This window comes from Schistocerca americana, chromosome 3 (genome assembly GCF_021461395.2).
Source record: "Schistocerca americana isolate TAMUIC-IGC-003095 chromosome 3, iqSchAmer2.1, whole genome shotgun sequence".
NCBI classification, from domain to species: domain Eukaryota; kingdom Metazoa; phylum Arthropoda; class Insecta; order Orthoptera; family Acrididae; genus Schistocerca; species Schistocerca americana.
The window spans coordinates 494757330-494779758 of NC_060121.1; the positions used below are offsets into that span (position 1 = coordinate 494757330).

Here is a 22429-nt window from a genome sequence, read left to right on the forward strand (position 1 = left end):
GTGCCTTGATGAACTTATGGATAGTATACAGGCATGCATCAGTGCAAGAGGACGTGCTACTGGGTATTAGAAGTACCGGTGTTTACAGCAATCTGGACCACCACCTCTGAAGGTATCGTTGTATGGTGGCACAATATGCAGTGTGTGGTTTTCATGAGCAATAAAGAGGGCGGAAATGATGTTTATGTTGACCTCTATTCCAATTTTCTGTACAGGTTCCGGAACTCTCAGAACCAAGGTCATGCAAAACTTTTTTTGATATGTGTGTATATATGCAGACTGATGTGACGAACGAAAACTTGTACCAATGTCGGGATTCGCACCCGGGCCTCCTGCTCACAAGGCTGACGCACTAACCACTACGTCACCCTGGCTCAGTGGCTTTGCACAATTTCAAGGAATATCCTAGCACGCCTTCCTCCTCAGTGCTGGTTCCCATTCACACCTCAGCCCACTCTGTATTCTCCTTAAACCATATAGTTGAGCAGACAGGCATGCTGTGAGGTTGTGTAAAGCCACTGTGGCAGGGTGGCGTAGTGGTTAGCGCATCTGCCTAGTGCGCACGAGACCTGGGCTCGTATCCCGTCCTTGGTAAAAATTCTCATTCGTCGCTTCAGTCTGCACATATACATTAACTTTCACATGTTAAGGGGGACTGGTGCCTTAGCAGGCTGGTCGTGTGTAGTCTTTTGTTACTTCACTCTGCCCGGCCAACCTCCAGAGAAGGAATGAGTACTTATGTTTATTTTTCCTTACACATTCAAATTCTTTCAATTTCACTCAGTATGAGTGAAGAAACAAGAGAACAAGGGCATTTTAAAATTCACTCCACTCTCTTTAGAGTATTTCAGAGAGCTGGTGTAGTATTGGTAACTCATCTTATAGGTAAGTAGCGCTGGAGCCAGAGAGAACAGTCCGCGACAGGGGCGGAAGACGGTTCTCGCACGCAATGCAGTGAAGTTGGTGACGGTACCTTGCCCTACCCCCGGGCACGCAGTGGAACAAGGGAATTTCAAACCCCTCTTTCAGAGCTGCCGGTTAGTGATGGACGCGTTCTATAAACACTTCTCTGGTATCATGGGCTAAGGTCCACAGTAAAATGTAATTTATTCTGATATTAAAGCTCATTCTTTCAAATTCTTGCAGCGTTAGATGGCAACCGAGTACGACTTCTATTTTTTCTTACAAGAAATCGTACGAAAAGTGCAACTTTTAAGTGAGACAGTTTCCCTGACACAGGGAAACTGTTAGTCCTGTGCCAGTGGGGCTGTTATATATCTTAGAATATTGTGATCGCATCTAGTTGCAATGTGTTCCCAATGTGTTCCGCTTACCGAGTAGTTAGCGCAGCATTTTTCGCAGTTCGACAAGTTCCCTTTGTAAACGGTAGTGAAGATACAGGCCATCAGCCACCCACATGCTAGTTATTTGAGTCCCACTGCTACATGACCTTGTTTAAACGGTATTATTCCTTAGCTGAGTGGTCGGCGCGTCTGACTGCCGTGCAACGGTTCCAGGTCGGAGATTTTCTCCGCTCAGGGACAGTGTGCTGTTTTGCCCTCATTTCATCATCATCATCATCATCAACACACAAATTGCCCACTGTGGCGTCAACTGAAAAAACTTGCAACTCGGCAGGTGAACTACCCCAGATAGTGTCTCCCAGTCATGAACACCATACTATCACTTCATTTCTTATAAACTGTACCGAGTGTGAAATTACTATTTATCTCTTAGTTTTCATTGTGACTGGTAATCAAAGTTCAGGCCATCAGCCACCAACGTGCTACTTTTTTGAGTCCCACTCCTTCATGAGATCACATAAACGATAAATCTTACTGTACTGAGTATAATGATTACTAACTTGCTTGTGGAACTACTACCTATCCCGTAATATTCTTTGTAACTGGTAGCCTAAGATTCAGGCCCTGGCCCACCACATCTGCACTGAACTTCGTTCCACCGGTCGTCAGTTATTCAGCAAATGATATTGATTAATCGTTGTTATGATGGTTACACATAGAGAGTGGCCAGAAACAGTCTGAAAAGCCAGTCAGGTTGCGTGGAACGAGTGGCCAGAAACAGTCGGAAAAGCCAGTCAGGTTGCGCGGAAATTTAAGCGACCTGCCGGAGACAGTGTCACCAAATTTCATTTGTTTTTCTCAGGCCGTACAAACGTAGCTTTCGCTCAGCTAGCTGAAATTTATCACTTCCGAAAAATGCATATTTTAATTGGCAATGAGCGTCTGAACAAGTGGAAACTAATGGACCCACAGAAGTCTTTCAATTACCGCGTTTTAGTGCGTGAAAGTAGCTGAATTTGCGCGCTCAGCGACCCGATAGACTAACTACTTCAGTTCTAAGTTACTCGGAAACGGCGTAACGATTCAAACTATTTCCTGAACAATTATTTCTCAGCACCCGCCCCCCCCCCCCCCCCTCTCCTGCCCCTGCCATATCCTTATAATCTTTCCCGACTCTTTCTGACCCCCCCCCCCCCCCCCATTATATGTGATATGTGGGGAGTTCTTACTAGTAAATGAGTTTTATACACTCATCCCAGCTTACGAAAGCTGGTGTAGGTTTAAAAGTAGTTGCCATGCGTTAGTGTTTCCAGTCAGATTACTGTCCCATCCCGAACTAGGGCTGCGGTTGATCACATTAACTGTCGTATTTTAAATGAAGAACACTCCTTAAGTATCATTCTCTACTAATTTTCGTTACATTGCGTATATGTTGAGGGATTGTGCCCCATGATAATATTCCATGTTCATGAGCTTGTTCTCCATGAACAAGTAAATCCAATTCATGCTGAATAAACTTCATGCTAATTTACTGTGCCCCACCAATCATGATCTCTCCATTTTCGAGTCCTTGTTGTAAGAGATCTACAGAGTAAAAGTGGATATCTTTAAATGTTTTGTGAATTAGATAAAGCGCGGTCCACCTGAATTAACTGAGAAAGGATCAGAATACGATTGCACAACTCATGACTCGTAAACTTCTGGCCCCCCTCTCCCCCCAAACATAAGTGGATATCTTTAAATGTTTTGTGAATTAGCTAAAGCGCGGTCCACCTGAATTAACTGAGAAAGGATCAGAATACGATTGCACAACTCATGACCCGTAAACTTCTGGCCCCCCTCTCCCCCCAAACATGCCTACTGAGCGCCCAGAGTATATTCGTCTGCGTTATTTGTTCTGTACATATAATACACAGTAATAATCATTTTTGGATACGAATATGACATGCATGAACGTTGTGTGAATGGCCTTAGATGGTCATGAACTCATACTACAAAGTCAATAAAGAAAAGAAATGAGCAAACGTTCAGTAGCCATCTATGAAGATTGCATGATAGGTGGAAGGTACTGTCAGAAATGGAGGGTAGGTCGTTGTCGCTAGAATTATACGCTCATGCCTGTTAGCAAACGACAACAGCACTTTTTCTTGAACACGGTACTAGTAATTTCTGCCATTTTCATGCAGTCAGTTTTAGCACCTAAACACAGATCGATATTCAAGGCATAATTGAAACAATTATGCATCCATTAAGTATGTGAGTATGAAAATATGTGCATTGCATTCAGTTGGCATGTCAAAAAGCTAGTAGAGGATGATTTGTTTTCACAAAGTTACAAATGCGAAGTTTAAACAGCGTTAGAGGCGTGATAATGCGATAATACTCCTGTCAGTATTCTGACAATGATTCCGTTTCTCCGCAGGACACCTACTCCAGAAGCAGACCCAATTGTGTGGGAACCATACAACAACTCTAACCGCAGCTACATGCTGATGCAGGCCAACTTTTCGCTGGCCCACGACAAGAACGCAGAACGAATGGACTTCTGGAACACCAACGTGCCGCTGCAGCCTTACGCCGATGAACTCTGACCGCCCAGTAGGAGATTCATAAGCAAGCCAGTGGACTGATGTAATTACTGGATACATTAAAAAAATCAAAATTACAACAAATAGTATTACTTGACTAGAATTTTTTTCACTGTGTTTGCAGTAATAAATGTTGTAACCATTTAATCACTATGATAATACAAGGAATCTGTAATTCCATACTCGTGTTTTTCTCTGAATGGAAGTCTGAAAATTTCATAAGCAAATTAACACCTGAAAACATTGTATAGTGTGAGAATGGATGACAAGCAAATAGGGGCAATATTAATGAAATTAAATTTTTAAATAGTTTTTTTATATGAAGACAGCTGTATTTTCGAACTTGAGAGATATGTGGTGGATGCTCATGTTTTTTACCGAACTTGTCGTTACAGATTTTACAATTAAAGTTTTTCCCTAAGATATTTAAGTCCCATCTTTACCTGCGTTTATAAGATCTATATTACTAATGGTACAGGACTGTCCCATTACATCCAACGCTGGGGTGCTATTCCAGTGCCGGAGAGCCCTGGCAATAGTGACAATGTAGGGTGAAAATAAGCTGAAGATAGGAATTGAAGTTTGTCTTGGGGAGGGCACTCCACTTGGGTAGTTTTTGCAGCACTGCTGACCACAGTGCTGCGGTGGTGTAATGGTTAGCATTTCTGCCTCGTAAGCAAGATACCTGGGGTACTGTCCCGGCCGTGCTACAACTTTCAGTTCCTTTCTTCTGGTTCCATCACTATCGAATTTGTCTCATTTGACTGCATCAGGATGTTGCTGCAATGCAATAATTAAAATGATTAATTATTGTTTTGATCAATTGCCTAGCTATGACATCGTTATTGTTACAGAAAAAGCTATCTCTCATGGAAGTCATTCGTTACCCATAAAGGTCGTTTTACTATCGAAGTCTCCTACAGATATGTATCTAGAACAATCTTCTTATTAGTTGTTGTATAACAAAACGCTACATTAGCAGCCAAAACCGAGAACAGTCTCACAGGTAAATCGAAATCAGTCTTCACAAATGCAAAGTCTTGGAATATCTTTCAGTACCAATGGTCAAATGTTTCAATTACTGAAACGTAGTCGTTCATGCCACAATATGTGCGCCTTGAGTTCTCGGACACGTTGCTAGTCATGAATTTGAAGCTGATTTTTCCACAGATTTAATTTCTATTTGTTAGCTTCAATACTGTTCGCCATATCTGTTACCCATTGATTCTCCCCTTACATTAAGATGACTGGTGTGGCTTCTCCATCTTTTCTTTTTTTAGACAAATGTGTGCTCCTAAAGCAGAACGTAAATCTGGCTCAATAGAACTGGTATTGCTACCAAATTGCAGGGCGTGTGAAATTTGCTGCGGTCATAAAGAGCCATTTCAAAATCCGTTTTTGAGTAAATGACACTTCCAGACTTTTTCCTGTCTTACGGACTTTAACTACAAACATCTATGTTACTGTTGTATGTTATCTGATGTCACATTTCCACATGCCTTTAGGTGTTTCATAGCTCTTGCGATCCCAAAAACAACTTTCTTGGTCCTCTATTCGCCTTAATTTTATTTTCAACAGTGTCACAGCTATATCTTGCACTCTTCTGGGAAATGAATGCTACAGAAACATCTCACAAATTACAGAATAAAATAATATCAAACAGTGCAAGGATCTTTTCCTGAGAAATAATGAACGCCACTACATATTTATCGTACTTATATTTTGTTTTTCAGTAAGTGCTTCTGATAAACGCAGTTATCTGTGTATCACCGAATTGTTGTAAATTGAGATAACAAATAGGCTTTTCATTGTACAGAATGAGACTTAACACACTCCAAAATTTCAACTCTGCTCTAGCAGTGTCATATTTTTGAAACGACTATTTTAAGCACATTTATGACTCAACCTCGAACGCGACATTACAAAACATCCGAGACATCTTCAGATAGTAAAACCATAAAAAAAATTCTTAATTATTTAATTAACTTCTATATGTAAAGCTATAATTGTCCATTTTTGTGTTGTACCTGCAATCTTAAAAGGAGCGGAGATATGTTTATTTTTTAAAAAATATTGATGATACAATTAAGATTTTTAAATTCAATCACATTATTTAAATTTATTCCAAACCGTCTTGGCACTGGGTGAAAAATAACTGATTTATTTTTTAAGTACATGACGTCATTTAAAAATAATCATAGTGATCAAAAGAGCCCTATTTATTTGTGTACCACAATAATATTAGAATTTTTAGAGCTGCACATTATAATACGGATAAAAATTCTTATTCTGAAGCGCCAAGGGAACTGGTTTAGGCAGGCGTATTCAAATATAGAGATACGTACACAGGCAGAAAACGGCGCTGCGATCGGCAGCGCCTGTATAAGACAAGTATCTGGCGCAGTTGTTAGATCGGTTACCGGTGCCACAATGTCAGGTTATCAAGATTTAAGTGAGTTTGAACGTGGTGCTGTAGTCGGCGCACGAGCGATGGGACACAGCATTTCCGAGGTAGCGATGAAATTGGGATTTTCCCGTACGATCATTTCACGAATGTACCGTGAATATCAGGAATCCGGTAAAACATCAAATATCAGACAACACTGCGGCCGGAAAAAAATGCTACAAGAACGGGACCAACGAAGACTGAAGAGAATCGTTCAACGTGACGTAAGCGCAACCCTGTCGCAAATTGCTGCAGATTTCAATGCTGGGCCGTCAACAAATGTCACTTTGATGACTGAACGACACAATGCTGTACGGCTCGCCTGGGCCCGTCAGCACCGACGTTGGACTGTTGATGTCTGGAAACACGTTGCCTTGTCGGACGAGTCTCTTTCAAATTGTATTGAGCGGATGGACGTGTACGGCTGTAGAGACAACCTCATGAATCCATGGACTCTGCGTGTCAGCAGGGCACTGTTCAAACTGATGTAGGCTTTGCAGTGGTGTGCAGCTGAATGATATAGAACCCCTGATACGTCTAGATACGACTCTTGCAGGTGACTCGAACTAAGCACCCTGTTTGATCACGTGCATCCATTCATGTCCATTGTGCATCCCGACGGACTTGGGCAGTTCCATCAGGACAATGCGACTCGCACACGTCCAGAATTGCTACAGAGTGGCTCTAGGAATACGCTTGTGAGTTTGAACACTTCCGCAGGCTACCAGACTCCACAGACATGAGCATTATTGAGTGTACCTGGAAGCCTTGCAACGTGCTGTTCAGAAGAGATCTCCACTCCTCCGTACTCTTAAGAATTTACGGACTGCCCTGCAGAATTCGCTCCAGCACTACTTCAGACATTAGTCGAGTCCATTCCATGTCGTGTTGCGGCACTTCTGCATGCTCGCGGGGGTCCTACGTGATATTAGGCAGGTGTACCAGTTGCTTTGGCTCTTCAGTGTAATATTAGGTTGTTAAGTGTAAGAGAAGGGCGTTAACTGGTTTAGCTCAGGTTGCCCAGACTTGTTCTTTAAGGCAGTAGGGGATGCGGAAAGCATGTGTGTCTGCGGCTCCATAGTGCGCACGATTTTTTTTTAAATGTTGGTAGCGCTGAGACAGGGATGATATCAGGGAGATTCCATCACACGTTAGACTGCAAGGCAGTCAAGTGTCAGTAGAGGTATTATGAAACGACTGCTAATGTAACTCATTACTTCAATCAGCTCAACGGCCTATTTTTCCTATCCAAGCATTTACAAGGCTCTTATAAAATGTTACACCAAGCCCAATAGCTACGACTGCACAGACAAGCTGCTAAACTTATTTCAATATTTGATTCAACATTGTGTACAAGCGTGTTTTTCTGTTATGAAATTGACAAAGTTCCGCCAAATTTCGGATTTAACAATTTCAGATTGTGAAACTTCATGTGTTTCACTGCATCAATTTCAGATACATCACATATCCCAAAATCTAAATGTGTGTGAATTTATAAACGCTGCAATTTAATGTTAAATGCCTGTATGTAAAGTGTTTTGCTTAATGTTCAGTTCAAAATAAGCACTGACGATAAAATCCTACTTATAAAGGTATGCTGCAGTATTTGCTTCTTGCGCTAGGTCCTAATTTAGGGCGAGAATCGATAATTTGCAAAGTACTGAATCTTCGTGAACACTTTCATAATTTACATCATCACTACGAAGATCACCAGAGAAATTGTTCGAATACACTCAAATGATCAGAATGTGGCTGACTGGAGTAAGTATGGACAAATGATTGACATTTTCCTGGGAGGTGTCAGTCTGTCTTTGGCAGTGGAGCAGCGAGGATGACTTGTTTGCGTCCTGTCCGCAGAGTCTTCAGTGTGCATAGTTTGTTTACTTTTGAACCGCAGTTAGTATTCGAGTCAGTTGACATTGAGTCGCTGTGGCTCACTCTCACAGATTAGGCTTCTGGACCTCATTTTTAAATATTGTGCATGTAATAAACTGACTCTTTCCTCCCCATTTCGAGAAAAAAAATCGTTCACATAATATATGGAACAAACATCTAACTAAAGATCTGTGACACGGTTAAAATGCAGTGATGGATGTTTTAGATGGGATTTACATTGAAGTGTGAGTGTCGGCCAGCCATACTAGCGCTGCTGGCCGCAGGAAGACATTAACCACATTGTGATGCTCAGCCAAAAATTGAAACATGCAGCGGACATCCTACTTCACCAGTACTTGGGTTAAAGGGATCCTAACACTACAACAACGCTTTTGTCTACTATCAACAAGAGCGTATTCAAGCAACTATCCAACTTCTTTAGTGCAGAGTGAGTGGAGATACCTCAGACAGTTCTCATGAAAGAAATTAAAAAAAAAATTTGTGACATATAAGTAGTGCTAAACTAAAATGTTTGTTGTCATAGTGTGTATGGGAGGACGCATGTGGGAAAGAGTGATGGGATGATAATTTGTGAATATATAATCCATAGATTTTGCCGTTGGTGTGGAGGCTTGCTTGCCTCCACGATATGGATAGCCGTACCATATGTGCAACCACAACAGAGGGGTATCTGTTGTGGGGCCAGACAAATGCGTGGTTCCTGAAGAGGGGCAGCAGCTTTTTCAGTAGTTGCAGGGACAACAGTCTGATGACTGAATAACCTGGCCTTGTAACATCAACCAAAACGGTCTTGCTGCGCTGGTATTGCAAACAGCTGAAAGCATGGGGAAACTACAGCTGTAATTTTTCCCAAGAGCATGCAGCTCTACTGTATGGTTAAAAGATGATGGCAGACTCTTGGGTGAAATATTCTGTAAGTAAAAGTAGTCCCCCATTCGGATCTCTGGGCAGGGATTGCTCAGGAGGACATCGCTATCAGGAGAAACAAAACTGGCGTTCTACAGATCAGAGTGTGGAATGTCAGATCCCTTAATCAGGAAGGTACGTTAGAAAATTTAAACAGAGAAATGTACACGTTAAAGTTAGATAAAGTGGCAATTAATGAAGTTCGGTGGCAGGAGGAATAGAATTTCTGGTCAGGTGAATACAGGGTTATAAATACAAAATCAAATAGGGGTAATGCAGAAGTAGTTTTAATAATGAGTAAAATAATAGGAATGCGGATAAGCTGCTATGAACAGCTTAGTGACTGCATTATTGTAGCCAAGATGGACACGAAGCCCACACTCAGCACTGTAGTACAATTTTATATGCCAACTAGCTCAGCAGATGAGGAGGAAATTGAGGAAATATACGATGATATGAAAGAAATTCGGATATTTAAGGGATCCGAAAATTTAATAGTCATGGAGGACTGGAATTCAATAGTAGGAAAAGGAAGAGAAGGAAATGTAGTAAGTGAATATGGACTGTGGGAAAGGAATGAAAGAGGAAGCCATCTGGTAGAATTTTACACAGAGCATGATTTAATCATACCCAACACTTGGTTTCAGAATCATGAGAGAAGGTTACGTATGTGGAAAAGGCCTGGAGACGCCGAAAGGATTCATATTGATCACATAATGGCTAGACAGAGATTTAGGAACCAGATTTTAAATTGTAAGACATTTCCAGGGGGAGATGTGGACTCTGACCGCAATTTATTGGTTATGAACTGCAGATTCAAACTGAAGAAACTGCAAAAAGACAGGAATTTAACGAGGTGGGACTTGGATAAACTGAAAGAACCAGAAGTTGTAGAAGATTCCAGAAGGAGCATTAGGGAACGATTGACAGAACAGGGGAAAGGAATACAGAAGGTAACTTTTAGAGATAAAACAGTAAGGAGAGCAGAGGATCAAGTAGGTAAAAAGACGAGGGTAATAGAAATCCTCGGGTAACACAAGAGATATTCGATTTAATCGATGAAAGGAGAAAATATATAAAAACACAATAAATGAAGCAGCCAAAAAGGAATATAAACGTCTAAAAATGAGGTCGGAAAGGAAGTTCAAAATGGTTAAGCGAGAATGGCTAGAGGAGAAATGTAAGGATGTAAACGCATATATCACTAGGTGTAAGATAGATACTGCCTACAGGAAACTAAACAGACCTTTAGAGAAAAAAGAACCATCTGTATGAATATCGAGAGCTCAGAGGGAAAACCAGTCCTAAGGAAAAGAGAAAGCAGAAAGGTGGAAGGAGTATGTAGAGGGTCTATACAAGGGAGATGTACTTGAAGGTAATATTATGGAAATGGAAGAGAACGTAGAGGAAGATGAGAAGGGAGATATAATATTGCGTGAAGAGTTTGACAAAGCACTGAAAGACTTAAGCGGAAATAAGGGCCCAGGAATAGGCAACATTCCGTTAGAGCTACTGATAGCCTTTGGAGAGCCAGCCATGACAAAACTCTTCCATCTGGTAAGAAAAATGTGTAAGACAGGCAAAATACCATCAGAATTCAAAAAGAATGTAATAATCCCGATTCCAGAGAAAGCAGGTGCTGACATTGTGAAAAATTACCGCTATCAGTTTAATATGTCACAGCTGGAAAATACTAACACGAATCCTTTGCAAAAGAAAGAAAAAACTGGTAGAAGCTGACCTCAGGGAAGATCAGTTTGGATTTCGCAGAAATGTAGGAGCACGCGGGGCAGTAATGACCCTATAACTTCTGAAAGAAGATAGATCCAGGAGAGGCACACCTACGTTTATGGCATTTGTAGAGTTAGAGAAAGCTTTTGACAATGTTGACTGGAATACTCTCTTTCAAATTCTAAAGGTGGTATGGCTAGAATACAGGGAACGAAAGGTTATTTACAATGTGTACAAAAAAAGATGGCAGTTATAACAGTCGAGGGAAACAAAAGGAAAGCAGTGGTACAGAAGCGAGTGAGAGAGGGTTGTAGCCTATCCTCGATGTTATTCAAGTCGTAGATTGAGCAAGCAGTAAAGGAAACAAAAGAAAAATTTGGAGTAGGAATTAAAGTCCAGGGAGAAGAAGTAAAAACTTTGAGGTTTGCCGATGAGATTATAATTCTATCAGTGACAGCAAAGGACTTGGAAGAACAGTTGAACGGAACGGACAGTGTCTTGAAAGGAGGATATAAGATGAACATAAAAAAAGCAAAACGAGTGTAATGGAATGTTGTCGAATGAAATTAGGTGATCCTGAAGGAATGAGATTAGGAAATCAGACACTTAAAGTAGTAAATGGGTTTTGGTGTTTGGGAAGGATGGTCGAAGTAGGGGGGAGATAAATAGTAGACTGGCAATAGCAAGAAAATCGTTTCTGAAAAAGATAAATTTGGTAACATCGTGTATAGATTTATGTGTCAGGAAGTCTTTCTGAAAGTATTTGTATGGAGTGTAGCCATATATGGAAGTAAATATGGACGATAAACAGTTTAGACAAGAACAGAACAGAAGATTTTGAAATGGGGTGCTCAAGCAGAATGCTGAAAATTAGATGGGTGGACCACGTAACTAAGGAGGAGGTACTGAAGAGAAATTTGTGGTACAACCTGACTAAAGGATGGGATTGGTTGGTAGGACACATTTTGAGGCATGACGGGCTCACCAGTTTAGTTCTGGGGGGGAAGTGTTGGGGGGGGGGGGATGGGATGGGGGATAAAAATCGTAGAGGGAGACCAAGGGATGAATAAAATAAACAGATTCAGAGGGATGTAGACTGCAGTAGTTATTTGGAGATCAAGAGACTTGCACAGTATTGAGTAACATGGCGATCTTTATCAAACCAGTTTTGAGACGGAAGACCACAACAACAACAACCAAACGCTGAGAATATGTTTGGCTGGATGCATTTTAAAATTTGGCTCCTTAATCAATGTAAGTTTCATTTTGTCCCTATAGAACTATCGTTCTAGGTGGTACACGAAATGTGTTCAAGGAACTCGAATTTGTTACCTGCAGCGTTGTGGGTGCAAGGAAAAAAGATCATGTATGCTGCATATGATAGCTTACAACTTCTGCTTTTGCTCGCACTCGTCCTGTAACTCATTACGTCTCTTGGGACAGGCGATCAAACAATAAAGCACGTCGCAGGATCAAATTACGGTCAGACAAAAGCAATTTTCATTCTGACTTCAATCTTGCCTTGACGTCGAGATGAGGTGAGGAGTCGCCTCGAAGGACACGCGATTCACGTTCCACGTTATGCTGTAGATCCATTTCGCCTGTTGGATAACTGGGGTAGATTAGGTCACGCAAGTCACCGATGTGGCGTGTGGCGTCCTACATGAAAGACTTGCACCAGGCAATCGAGCCACTCACCCACCCAATCACACACACACACACACACACACACACACACACACACACACACATTCCTCTCAACAGCGAGTAGTTCGCCTTCCGTAATGTTTGCACATGCATTGACAATGCGCTGACGCATGTTGTCAGGCGTTGTCGGTGGATCCCGGTAGCAAAAATCCTTCAACTTTCCCCACAGAAAGAAATGCTGGGACGTCAGATCTGGTGAACGTGCGGGCCATGGTATGGTGCTTCGACGACCAATCCACCTGTCATGAAATATGCTATTCAATACCGCTTCAACCGCACGTGAGCTATGTGCCGGACATCCATCATGTTGGAAGTACATCGCCATTCTGTCATGCAGCAAAATATCTTGTAGTTACATCGGTAGAACATTACGTAGGAAATCAGCATACAATGCACCATTTAGATTGACATCGATAAAGTGGGGGCCAATTATCCTTCCTCCCATAATGCCGCACCATAAATTAACCCGCCACGGTCGCGCTGATGTTCCACTTGTCGCAGCCATCGTGGATTTTCCGTTGCCTAATAGTGCATATTATGCCGGTTTACGTTGTCGCTGTTGGTGAATGACGCTTCGTCGCTAAATAGCACGCGTGTAAAATATCTGTCATCGTCCCGTAATTTCTCTTGTGCCCAGTGGCGGAACTGTACTCGACGTTCAAAGTCGTCCCCATGCAATTCCTGGTGCATAGCAATATGGTACGGGTGCAATCGATGATGATGTAGCTTTCTCAACAACGACGTTTTTCAGATTCCCGATTCTCGCGCAGTTTGTCTGCTACTGATGTGTGGATTAGCCGCGACAGCAGCTAAAACACCTACTTGGGTGTCGTGGTTGACGTTTCATATATGGCTGAACGCTTCCTGTTTCCTTAAATAACGTAACTATCCCGCGAACGGTCCGGACGCTTGGATGATGTCGTCCAGGATATCGAGCAGCATACATAGCAAGCACCCGTTGGGCATTTTGATCACAATAGCCATACATCAACACGATATCGACCTTTCCCGCAATTGGTAAACGGTCAATTTTGACATGGGTAATGTATCACGAAGCAAATACCGTCCGCACTGGCGGAATGTTACATGATACCACGTACTTATACGTTTGTGACTATTGCAGTGCCATCTATCACAAAGCGAGAAAAGTGGTCCAACTAAAACATTCATATTCCTTTACGTACTACACGAATATGTAATAAAAATGGGGTTCCCTATTTAAGAAAACGTAGTTGATATCTGTTTGACCTATGGCAGCGCCATCTAGCGGGCCAACCATAGCGTCATCTGGTTTCCCCCTTCATGCTAGATAAGTTTCGTTCTTTGTAGCTTTTTCGTTTGACGGTTATTTCGTGAGATATTTGGCCCGGTCACGATCAATGGAGCACCCTGTATATATATAGGATGAGTCACTAACTATTGCCACCTAGAATAACTCCGAAAGTATGATAGTAGCTGAAAAGTTCGTGGGACAAATGTTGCATGAGACAACGGGGGACATAATATGACATTGGTTTTTTGTTGTCAGGTGCAGTCGCGTCGGAGATATGAAGGTCAACTTTGCTTTTTTTAAAATGGGGGCTATAGTTTGGTACTGTACTTGTTTACTGATAGCTGCTATCGAGACGAATCCGATGATGTGTAACAGTAATGTCTTTGAAGGTCAGCAAAGGTCAAAAAGTTGGCATGAAAGTCCATTTACAGAAGGGTTTCGAAGTGATGACCATTGGTATCAATGCAATGGTGCAATCTTCTTATCGTGGATTGAGTGGTATTCCTTATCAAATCGGCGCTTACCGATGCACATGCTCTAACAGTTGTCTCTCGTATATAGTGCAAATAGTAAATATTCGCCGAATACGGCGTATCAGTCGAACGTGTCATTGACGTGTAAACACCATTCGACGGTTTCCCAATACAACAGTAATAGGAACGGTGAGACTAGTATCGTCGAATCAAACCAATGTTAATGATGTATTCCTTCGAAGAACAAGTTTATATGCTTCTCATTTACGGAGAATGCCAGCGAAATTCAGTGAGAGCTAGAGACTTATAAGCTGAAAGATATCCTCAACGTACTCACCCTACACGTCGTACATTTAATGTGTGTATGATAAACTGAGAACAACTTGATCTTCAACCCATCAGAGACATATCCGACAAAGGAAAAATACTAACGAGGAAACGGAAATTGGTACTCTTGTCACTGTGGTTCGATATCCTTGTGTTAGTTCGCTTCAAATCGCAAGGGAATCTGGCATGAGCCAGAGTAGTGTTGTTCATGTTCTGCATCGCCATAAATATCATCCTTACCATATCAATCTCCACCAAGAATTAACTGGTACGGATTGTATGTGTCGCACTGAATTCTGCCAGCCGGCCGTTGTGACCGAGCAGTTCTAGGCGCTTCCGTCCGGATCCGCGCTGTTGCTACGGTCGCAGGTTCGAATCCTGTCTCAGGCATGGATGTGTGTGATGTCCTTAGGTTAGTTATGTTCAAGTAGTTTCTAAGTCTAGGGGACTGATGACCTCAGATGTCAAGTCCCATAGCGCTTAGCTCCATTTGAACCAAATGAAGTCTGCCGATAGGCTCAACTTCAAATTCAGAGGGATGACACATTTATTAATTTGATTTGATTTACTGACTAGGCTACATTTAGCAACCATGGAAATCTTAATTTGCATAACATGCATTATTGGGCAACTGAAAATCCGTGTTGGCTGCGGCAAGTTGCACACCAAAAACCGTGCTCCGTAAATACATGGTGTGAGATTCTGGAGGACAGAATTATAGAGCCCTATTTCATCGAAGGAAACCTTAATGCTAGGAAGTGCACCACATTCCTGCAAGAAACATTAGGTCTGTTATTGGAAGAAATAACTTTAGAAACAAGGAACAGAATGTAGTATCAACACGATGGGTGTCCAGCACATTTTTCGCTGATGGTTGGAAATGACTTGTAGAGATAATTCCCAAATCGTTGCATTGGACACTAGACGACTCTGGATTTTCTCCTTGTGTGAATTCGTAAAAGACATTGTTTGTGAAGATGTTCCAACTACACCTGAAGATATGTGAGAGAGAATTGTCAGAGCATGTGCTTCGATAAGTGCCGATGTGATAAGGAATACCACTCAATCCATGATAAGAAGATTGCAGCACTGCATTGATACCGATGGTCACCACTTCGAATACCTTTTGTAAATGGACGTTCATACCACTTTTGTGACCTTCATTGACCTTCAAAGACCTTACTGTTACACATCATTGGATTCGTCTCGATAGCCGCCATCAGAAAGTAAGTACCAAACTATAACATCCCATTTAAAAAAACAAAGTTGACCTTCACGTCTCTGAAGCGACCCCAACTAGCAACAAAAAACCAAACGTCATATTATGGCCCCCGTTGTCCCATGCAATTTTTGTCCCACAAACGTTTCTGCTCCTATCATACTTTCGAAGTTATTCTTGGTGGCAATAGTTAGTGATTCACCCTATATATATATTATGTGATGGTGCAGGAGCTCACTTAGAACATTCATATGAGCAAAACATCGCCTTTAAATGATCTACTGGTATTCACCTCCTTGAAATCAATCAAAAGAATCGAATGGGTTTCTTCAATTATGTGGGGATACGAAGCCATTAACTCTGAGGCCGTATCCCGCAAGGTCCAGGGAAGACAAGTTCGAACTAGAAAAAACAGATTGTATATCGTCCTCGCATCTTCTTCCACCAGACAGACTGTCAATTGAGCGTTAGTTCGAAGAAAGCTGGAATATGGAATGGATACAAACCAGTAGCAAGTATATCCAGAGCCATGTGTCACGAAATGTTAAATCTGTTCTATCGTTGACGCTATGCTGGTTTCAACTGAAGATGCCAAAAGGCTCTGGACTCCAAAAGCTTTCAGTAGCATTGTACAGTCAATTCGTGATGTCTTTCTTGTGTTATTACCCCTTCTTAAAAAATATGAACACAGAAAGTATTCGCATGTATTGAAGGTTGCCTACCTGAGAGCAAGACAATAGGTACAAATATTTTACAAAGTTTTCTCTCAGTGTTAAACACATTATAAGTAATAGGCATCTACTAAAAAGTGGTAGCGGTAGTATGTTTGGTGCTTAGTAAATACAGTTTTTCAAAATTTTGAGTTTTATTTTGTGAATAGTTATGCTCTTTTCCAACATCTGTCCCTCTTCTAGGAAACAATTGTGATTTCCCCCCTACCAACTTCTTCAGCCCAGATCCATGGTACGCTCATAGCTCACGAACAACTGCCAGTCAACAGTTTCCAAGCTTTCAGTGAATAGTGAGTCATTGGTGAAAAGAAGCTAGAGTGATTGGTGGTGTGTAAATAGTGAGTGTAGTTTGTATTTTTAAAAATATATGAACAGTGCTGCAGCAACCACTAATGAACAAATAATCCGAGAAATTGTCTTAAAGTAGCTGTCAAGGGCTTGTTGTGGCTGTGATAACAGTCTTATTTCTGAGTCACTCATAAGGACTTCCAGTATCAGGTTACACACTTTGGTTAGCTACATTCAAAGTCACCTTCCCACCCCCCCAGCCCCTCTCCCAGGGAACTAGCAGCAATAGATCAAGGTGAACCATGGACACAACTACCCCCTCCCCTCCTCCTCCTCTCCCTCACTCACTGGACCATTAAGATTGAAGCAATCCATCTCCCTCTTGTTTCTATAACTGGAGGAGTTGAGGGGGTGGCTTCATTCTTGAGCTGTGTACCGTAGAGAGAGGATAAGGGTGTAGCTATTTGTTCATAGAAGATTATTTTTTTGTAATTACGTTAAGTAAAAAAAATTGGTTCAAACGGCTCTAAGCACTTTGGGACTTAACATCTGAGGTCATCAGTCCCCTAGACTTAGAACTACTTAAACCTAACTAACCTAATGACATCACACACATCCATGCCTGAGGCAGGATTCGAACCTGTGACCGTAGCAACAGCGCGGTTCCAGACTGAAGCGCCTAGAACCGCTTGGCCACAGCGGCCGGCTTACATTAAGTGACATCACTCAAGATCTTGGGAGAGGACAAGGATATGAGTGCTTCTTAATAGCAAATTAAAAACTTAATGTAATGCAAGTTTTGTCATTTGAGGCACCAGCAGAGACCACACCCAGGCAGATTTGTAACAACTCTCCTGTATCAACATTTTTTGTATTTTCTATATTTTGTAAGGCTATGCTAATTCTTATACACACATAATGTATCTTTGGCTGACAGACTTGGAAATCGCTAAAACTGCTGATTTTGCTATGAGATCAGAAATTTACTAAGTTTATTTCTAATAATGTGCTCATTTTGACACATGCGCTTTTGACACATGCACTATGATTGTGGTACTTGTTTGACATTTAGTCTCTGCAACTGTGTATCTGTTTTTAAATAATTCGTTGAGGTAACTTGTTATATGACTATATACATTCTTGTACATTTATACACAGACTATGGAAAAAATATGTATAAATTTGAAAAAATTCGAAACATTGTCAAAAATTCGGGAAAATGCATGAAATCGTGGAAAATACTGAAAAATATGGAAAATACGACAAACTTGAGAAAATGTGTAAATATATGATAAAGTGTGGAAAATATGGAAAATGTAGAAAAATACAAAAAACGTTGAAAAAGGAGACTAGTTACATATCTGCCTGGGTGTGGTGTCTGCTGGTGCATCGAATGACAGAACCCTTGTAATATTAAATTCAAATTGTTATTAACAATAATGCAAGCTCTTTCCCTCTCCCTGGACTTTGAGTGATATGACCTAAAGCAACTACAATAAAACTGTCATTAAAAAACAGCCACATCCACTCCATATGGTGCATAGCTCACAAATAAGAAGCCATCCACTTACATACTCTAGTTATAAAAGAGGGTGGGTAGGGGTTACTTAAATCTTATTTGTCCAGAGGAGAAGGGAGGGGCCTGGGAGGAGGTGAGGGTCCCCGTGGGTGACCTTGATTAATTGCTGGTGGTTCTACCTGGAAAGAGAGGAGTGGGGGGGGGGTGACCTTGACTATAACTAGACGAAATGTGGAGCGTAACACCGGAAGTACGTATCAGCGACCATGAGATAATATTATTGTCATGACCAGAACCGGTCCTTGATAACTAATAAATTACTGGATAATTTTTATATGTGTTCCCTACTCACAAAATAACTCTCACAGTACATTGAAGGATCGAGATGGGAGTACTAGCGTCCATTTTGTAAGCAACGTGGTGTAAATCCTACAGGTTTGAGTGTGTTTGGACATGGGTCATACAAATTACTGAGGTGTACGTGTGTGTGTCTGTGTGTGTGTGTGTGTGTGTGTGTGCGTGTGCGTGTGTGCACCTTACCTATAGAATGCACAGAACTCAATTACGGCAGATTATAATTGAAATTGGTAATCAGAAAAGGCTTCTCGAGTGTGCCATTAGTATTTCAATTGTATGTCGTACAGCTGGTTCGTAATACTGCATCATGCAGTGATTGCTTGTATGATTTCATTTTTACAGGAATTTCTAAGAAAGAACACTTAAGAAAATTGCCTGTACTGTTTTCGACACATCAGTAGGCAGGCCTGAAATGAAAACAAAAAGTCTCAGTTACTTTAATGATCAGTGGAATTTATAGACTCGTTCTGAGCTGTATCGAGTATGACTTTCACTGGATGCTTTTATTGCGCACTGGTCGCTCTCGATTTACAAACGTAAAAACGCTGTCACGCTGCTACGATTGTGCTATATAGCTCTCAGGAAGGTTTTAATACACTCGTGTACAAGTACGGCATACAGCTCACAACAGGAGGCCGACCAACATACAGACCCTATGTCTGAGTACAGGTAGTCTCTTTGACACACTCCATGTAGATAATCAACATCGATAACTATTGAAAATTCCAAAATGTACGTTAGATTCAACCAGTGATGATTACCATCAGTCTTGATCGACATCTGTCCGTGGATTGGAGCCTTAACGACTTCTCCACAGCCAGTAGCAATTATGACACAGTACCATTGATTTTGACCTAAAGGAGGTGATTCAAGTTACCCCACCTCACTCTCAGCTGAAAAATGAAATGACTATCCTCTGGACAGCAACATCCGTGAGTTTAGTTAACAACTCCACTTTTAAAGGATTCCGAATTAGTCATCCATTCTGATCTCTGAGAGGAGTACTGCCAAAGAGGAGATGACCGTGAAGAAATGACTAAAAATCCAATGAAAGCAAGTGAAAGCATGGAATGTCAAAAGTATGAATGCGGCAAGGAAGGCAGAAGCACAGGAAAAGGAGATGAAAAGTCTGAATCTATATGTGATAGAAGTAGTTGAAGTAAAAACTGGTAGAACAAGGATGGCTGGCCACTCGAATGAACAACGATAATTTTAAGATTTCCCTAACCAACTGAACGTTCAAATAAACTTCAGGCTTGCAACCAGTCATCGTTTGTTACACACCACGACGTTTCAACAGGGAATGTGTTTGTCATCCTCTAGTGAACCATCGAAGACTGGGTAATATAAACACTGTTTGAAAGTTATAACATTGAGTCAAGAGGTCTTACAAAGTTCTTAAAGAGCAAAGAGTAGGTTACTGCTAACATTTCAAGTGATAGGATTATTCTCATTAGAATTGTAACCAAACACCAAGACTATAGCGTACGTATTCATGCTGGTATGAGATGTAGAGAGTATATCTGGGAATTAAAATGGTAATTTACTGTGTAAAAAAAAAAGGACGAAATTCCTGGAATCATGGGAAACTAGAATGCAGTTGTGGTGGAATGATGGAAGGGTTTTTTGTAATCAGCTGTAGCTAGTCATAACGCAATACATCAAAAGAGTAAGTGAGATACATGAAAAAGGCAAGAAATCACTGAAAAATGCCTTCTGTATAAAATCATGATAAAACAGAACACCTAGAACCATTCATTGTTTTCTCGGTTGTGCCCAGAAGGAAATGTGGGCACAGATCGTAACTTAGTAATGGCAAAGATAAGGCTGTAGTTTATCAGAAAGAATCAATGTGCAAGGAACTGGGATACTGAAGTACTGAAACTGTAGATTATATTGTAATGAATATATCAGAATGTTGATTTTGTAAATAAACACCGCATTTTCTTGCTGCAGTTTTTATTTGCAAAACAAATGTTTCTGTGCTTGCTGCAGAGGATGGCCACTCAAACGCACTGATTATTGGAATGTTCCTTTGACGAAGGATAGACATAGCTAAAAAGTAGATATAAGAAAGTTAACTTTGAAGAAACAAAAGCGAAATAAATATTTCATTTGATCAATGAGAGAAGAGAATGCGAAATTGCATGGGAAAAGGAAGAAATTCAGAGACGTTCGTCATTCAGAACTGAATTCAATAGGAAGCGTAAGAAAGTTAAAGTTACAGCTCTCATAAAACTGGAAATCGCAAAAGAAAGAGTGGTCAGAAAGACAGTTTCAGTATACAGGGATGTCAGAGTATCATTCGGCGAATTTAAAATCAAAGGTAACAACATTGCCAACTCTTTGACTCACTCTGATCTTCAAGCTTCTGCTGAAGGTCATCGAGTGTCCATCATGTGCATAAATGATGTCATCAATGACCTTGATTGCATGATGTCATCAAGATCACAGTGAGTGGGAAATTTAAAAATACTAGCTCGTTATGGTAGGAAATTTTAGAAACATGTACAAGATGGCGGTGAGCGAAAAATTAAAAGTCCAGAACGGCCGTTATAATAAAATTAAACACAATATATAAGAGAGCGGAGAGTGGTGGTTGGAACATTTAAATATCGATGATGGCATAGGTGGGAAATTTGAAAGTACAAAATGGTGATGATGGGAAATTTAAAATGTAATGTGGCAGTGAAACGAAATGTGAAATATGCAAGATGGTGCTGGGTGGAAAGTAAAAAAAAAAAAAAAGAAAAAGGAAAAAATAGCTTTCATTCAAACGTAACAGCCAATCACTGCGTAGAATTCTTACCCAAAATGAAACAGGGCAAACAGCCATGTTCAAATGTGTCTGACTATGTTTTACAGATGTTGAAAGAGGTAATGGCAATACTACAATAATACCAAAGGTCACAGTTAACTTTGTCTTGTGGCACAAATCGTTTGGCACTTTAGTCTATTACTCGATGGAAACATAGGAATATGATACATATTCTAATTCATCTTCAACACATTTTATAATGTCAACCAGTTTGTTGTACTGAAACAGGAATACTTCCGTTGAATAAATGAATTCATGCTTATCATATGCGTCGAAAACAACAAAGTATTCAGAATTTGTAAAGCAGATGAGGGACTTTGGTTACACAAAACTAGTGACTTCGCCTGAGAACTAAATACTCTTGAGAATTAAACACAGAGCAACAACAGCCTTCCTTTAGAGAGCGAAAACTAATGTCTTTTACAGTTCCACTGCTTGATACCTTTTGAATGGGAACTGACGTTTTATATATATACAGTTTTCTGCTTTGCACATATAATAAAAATACGTTAGTTCATATCACTATTCTTGGGACCAACTGTGTCCATGTTGTTCACTCTTCGAAGATACACCATGCATAAGGTGATGCTATTGAGAATGTCAAGTTCACCATCAACAACAGCTGAGAGTCTTGATGGTGGATGTACTTTGTAGTACTTCAGATAAACTATAATTGGCACTCCACATTAGGTATTGGCGCATCTTCTCAAGTTTGGGTGCTGCTGCCCTTCTCCAGTGGCAAAAACCTCCGCCAGTGGCCATTTCTATCGATTCCTGTAATTAATATATTCTATTTGCTCATCAATTCCTTTGACATCACCACCATCTCATATTCATCATTTTCTA

At 40.8% G+C, this 22429-nt stretch overlaps 1 protein-coding gene across 1 annotated transcript in view; it reads left to right on the forward strand.

The window, feature by feature from the left end:
- Positions 1–4074, forward strand: part of LOC124607433 (juvenile hormone esterase-like) — a 99409-nt gene extending 95335 nt beyond the window's left edge. Inside the window, exon 10 of the mRNA XM_047139761.1 lies at positions 3727–4074. Within this exon, the coding sequence (XP_046995717.1) occupies positions 3727–3895 (169 nt within the window). The 3' untranslated portion in view covers positions 3896–4074. The remainder of the gene's footprint in view (positions 1–3726) is intronic.
- The last annotated feature ends 18355 nt before the right edge of the window (positions 4075–22429 follow it).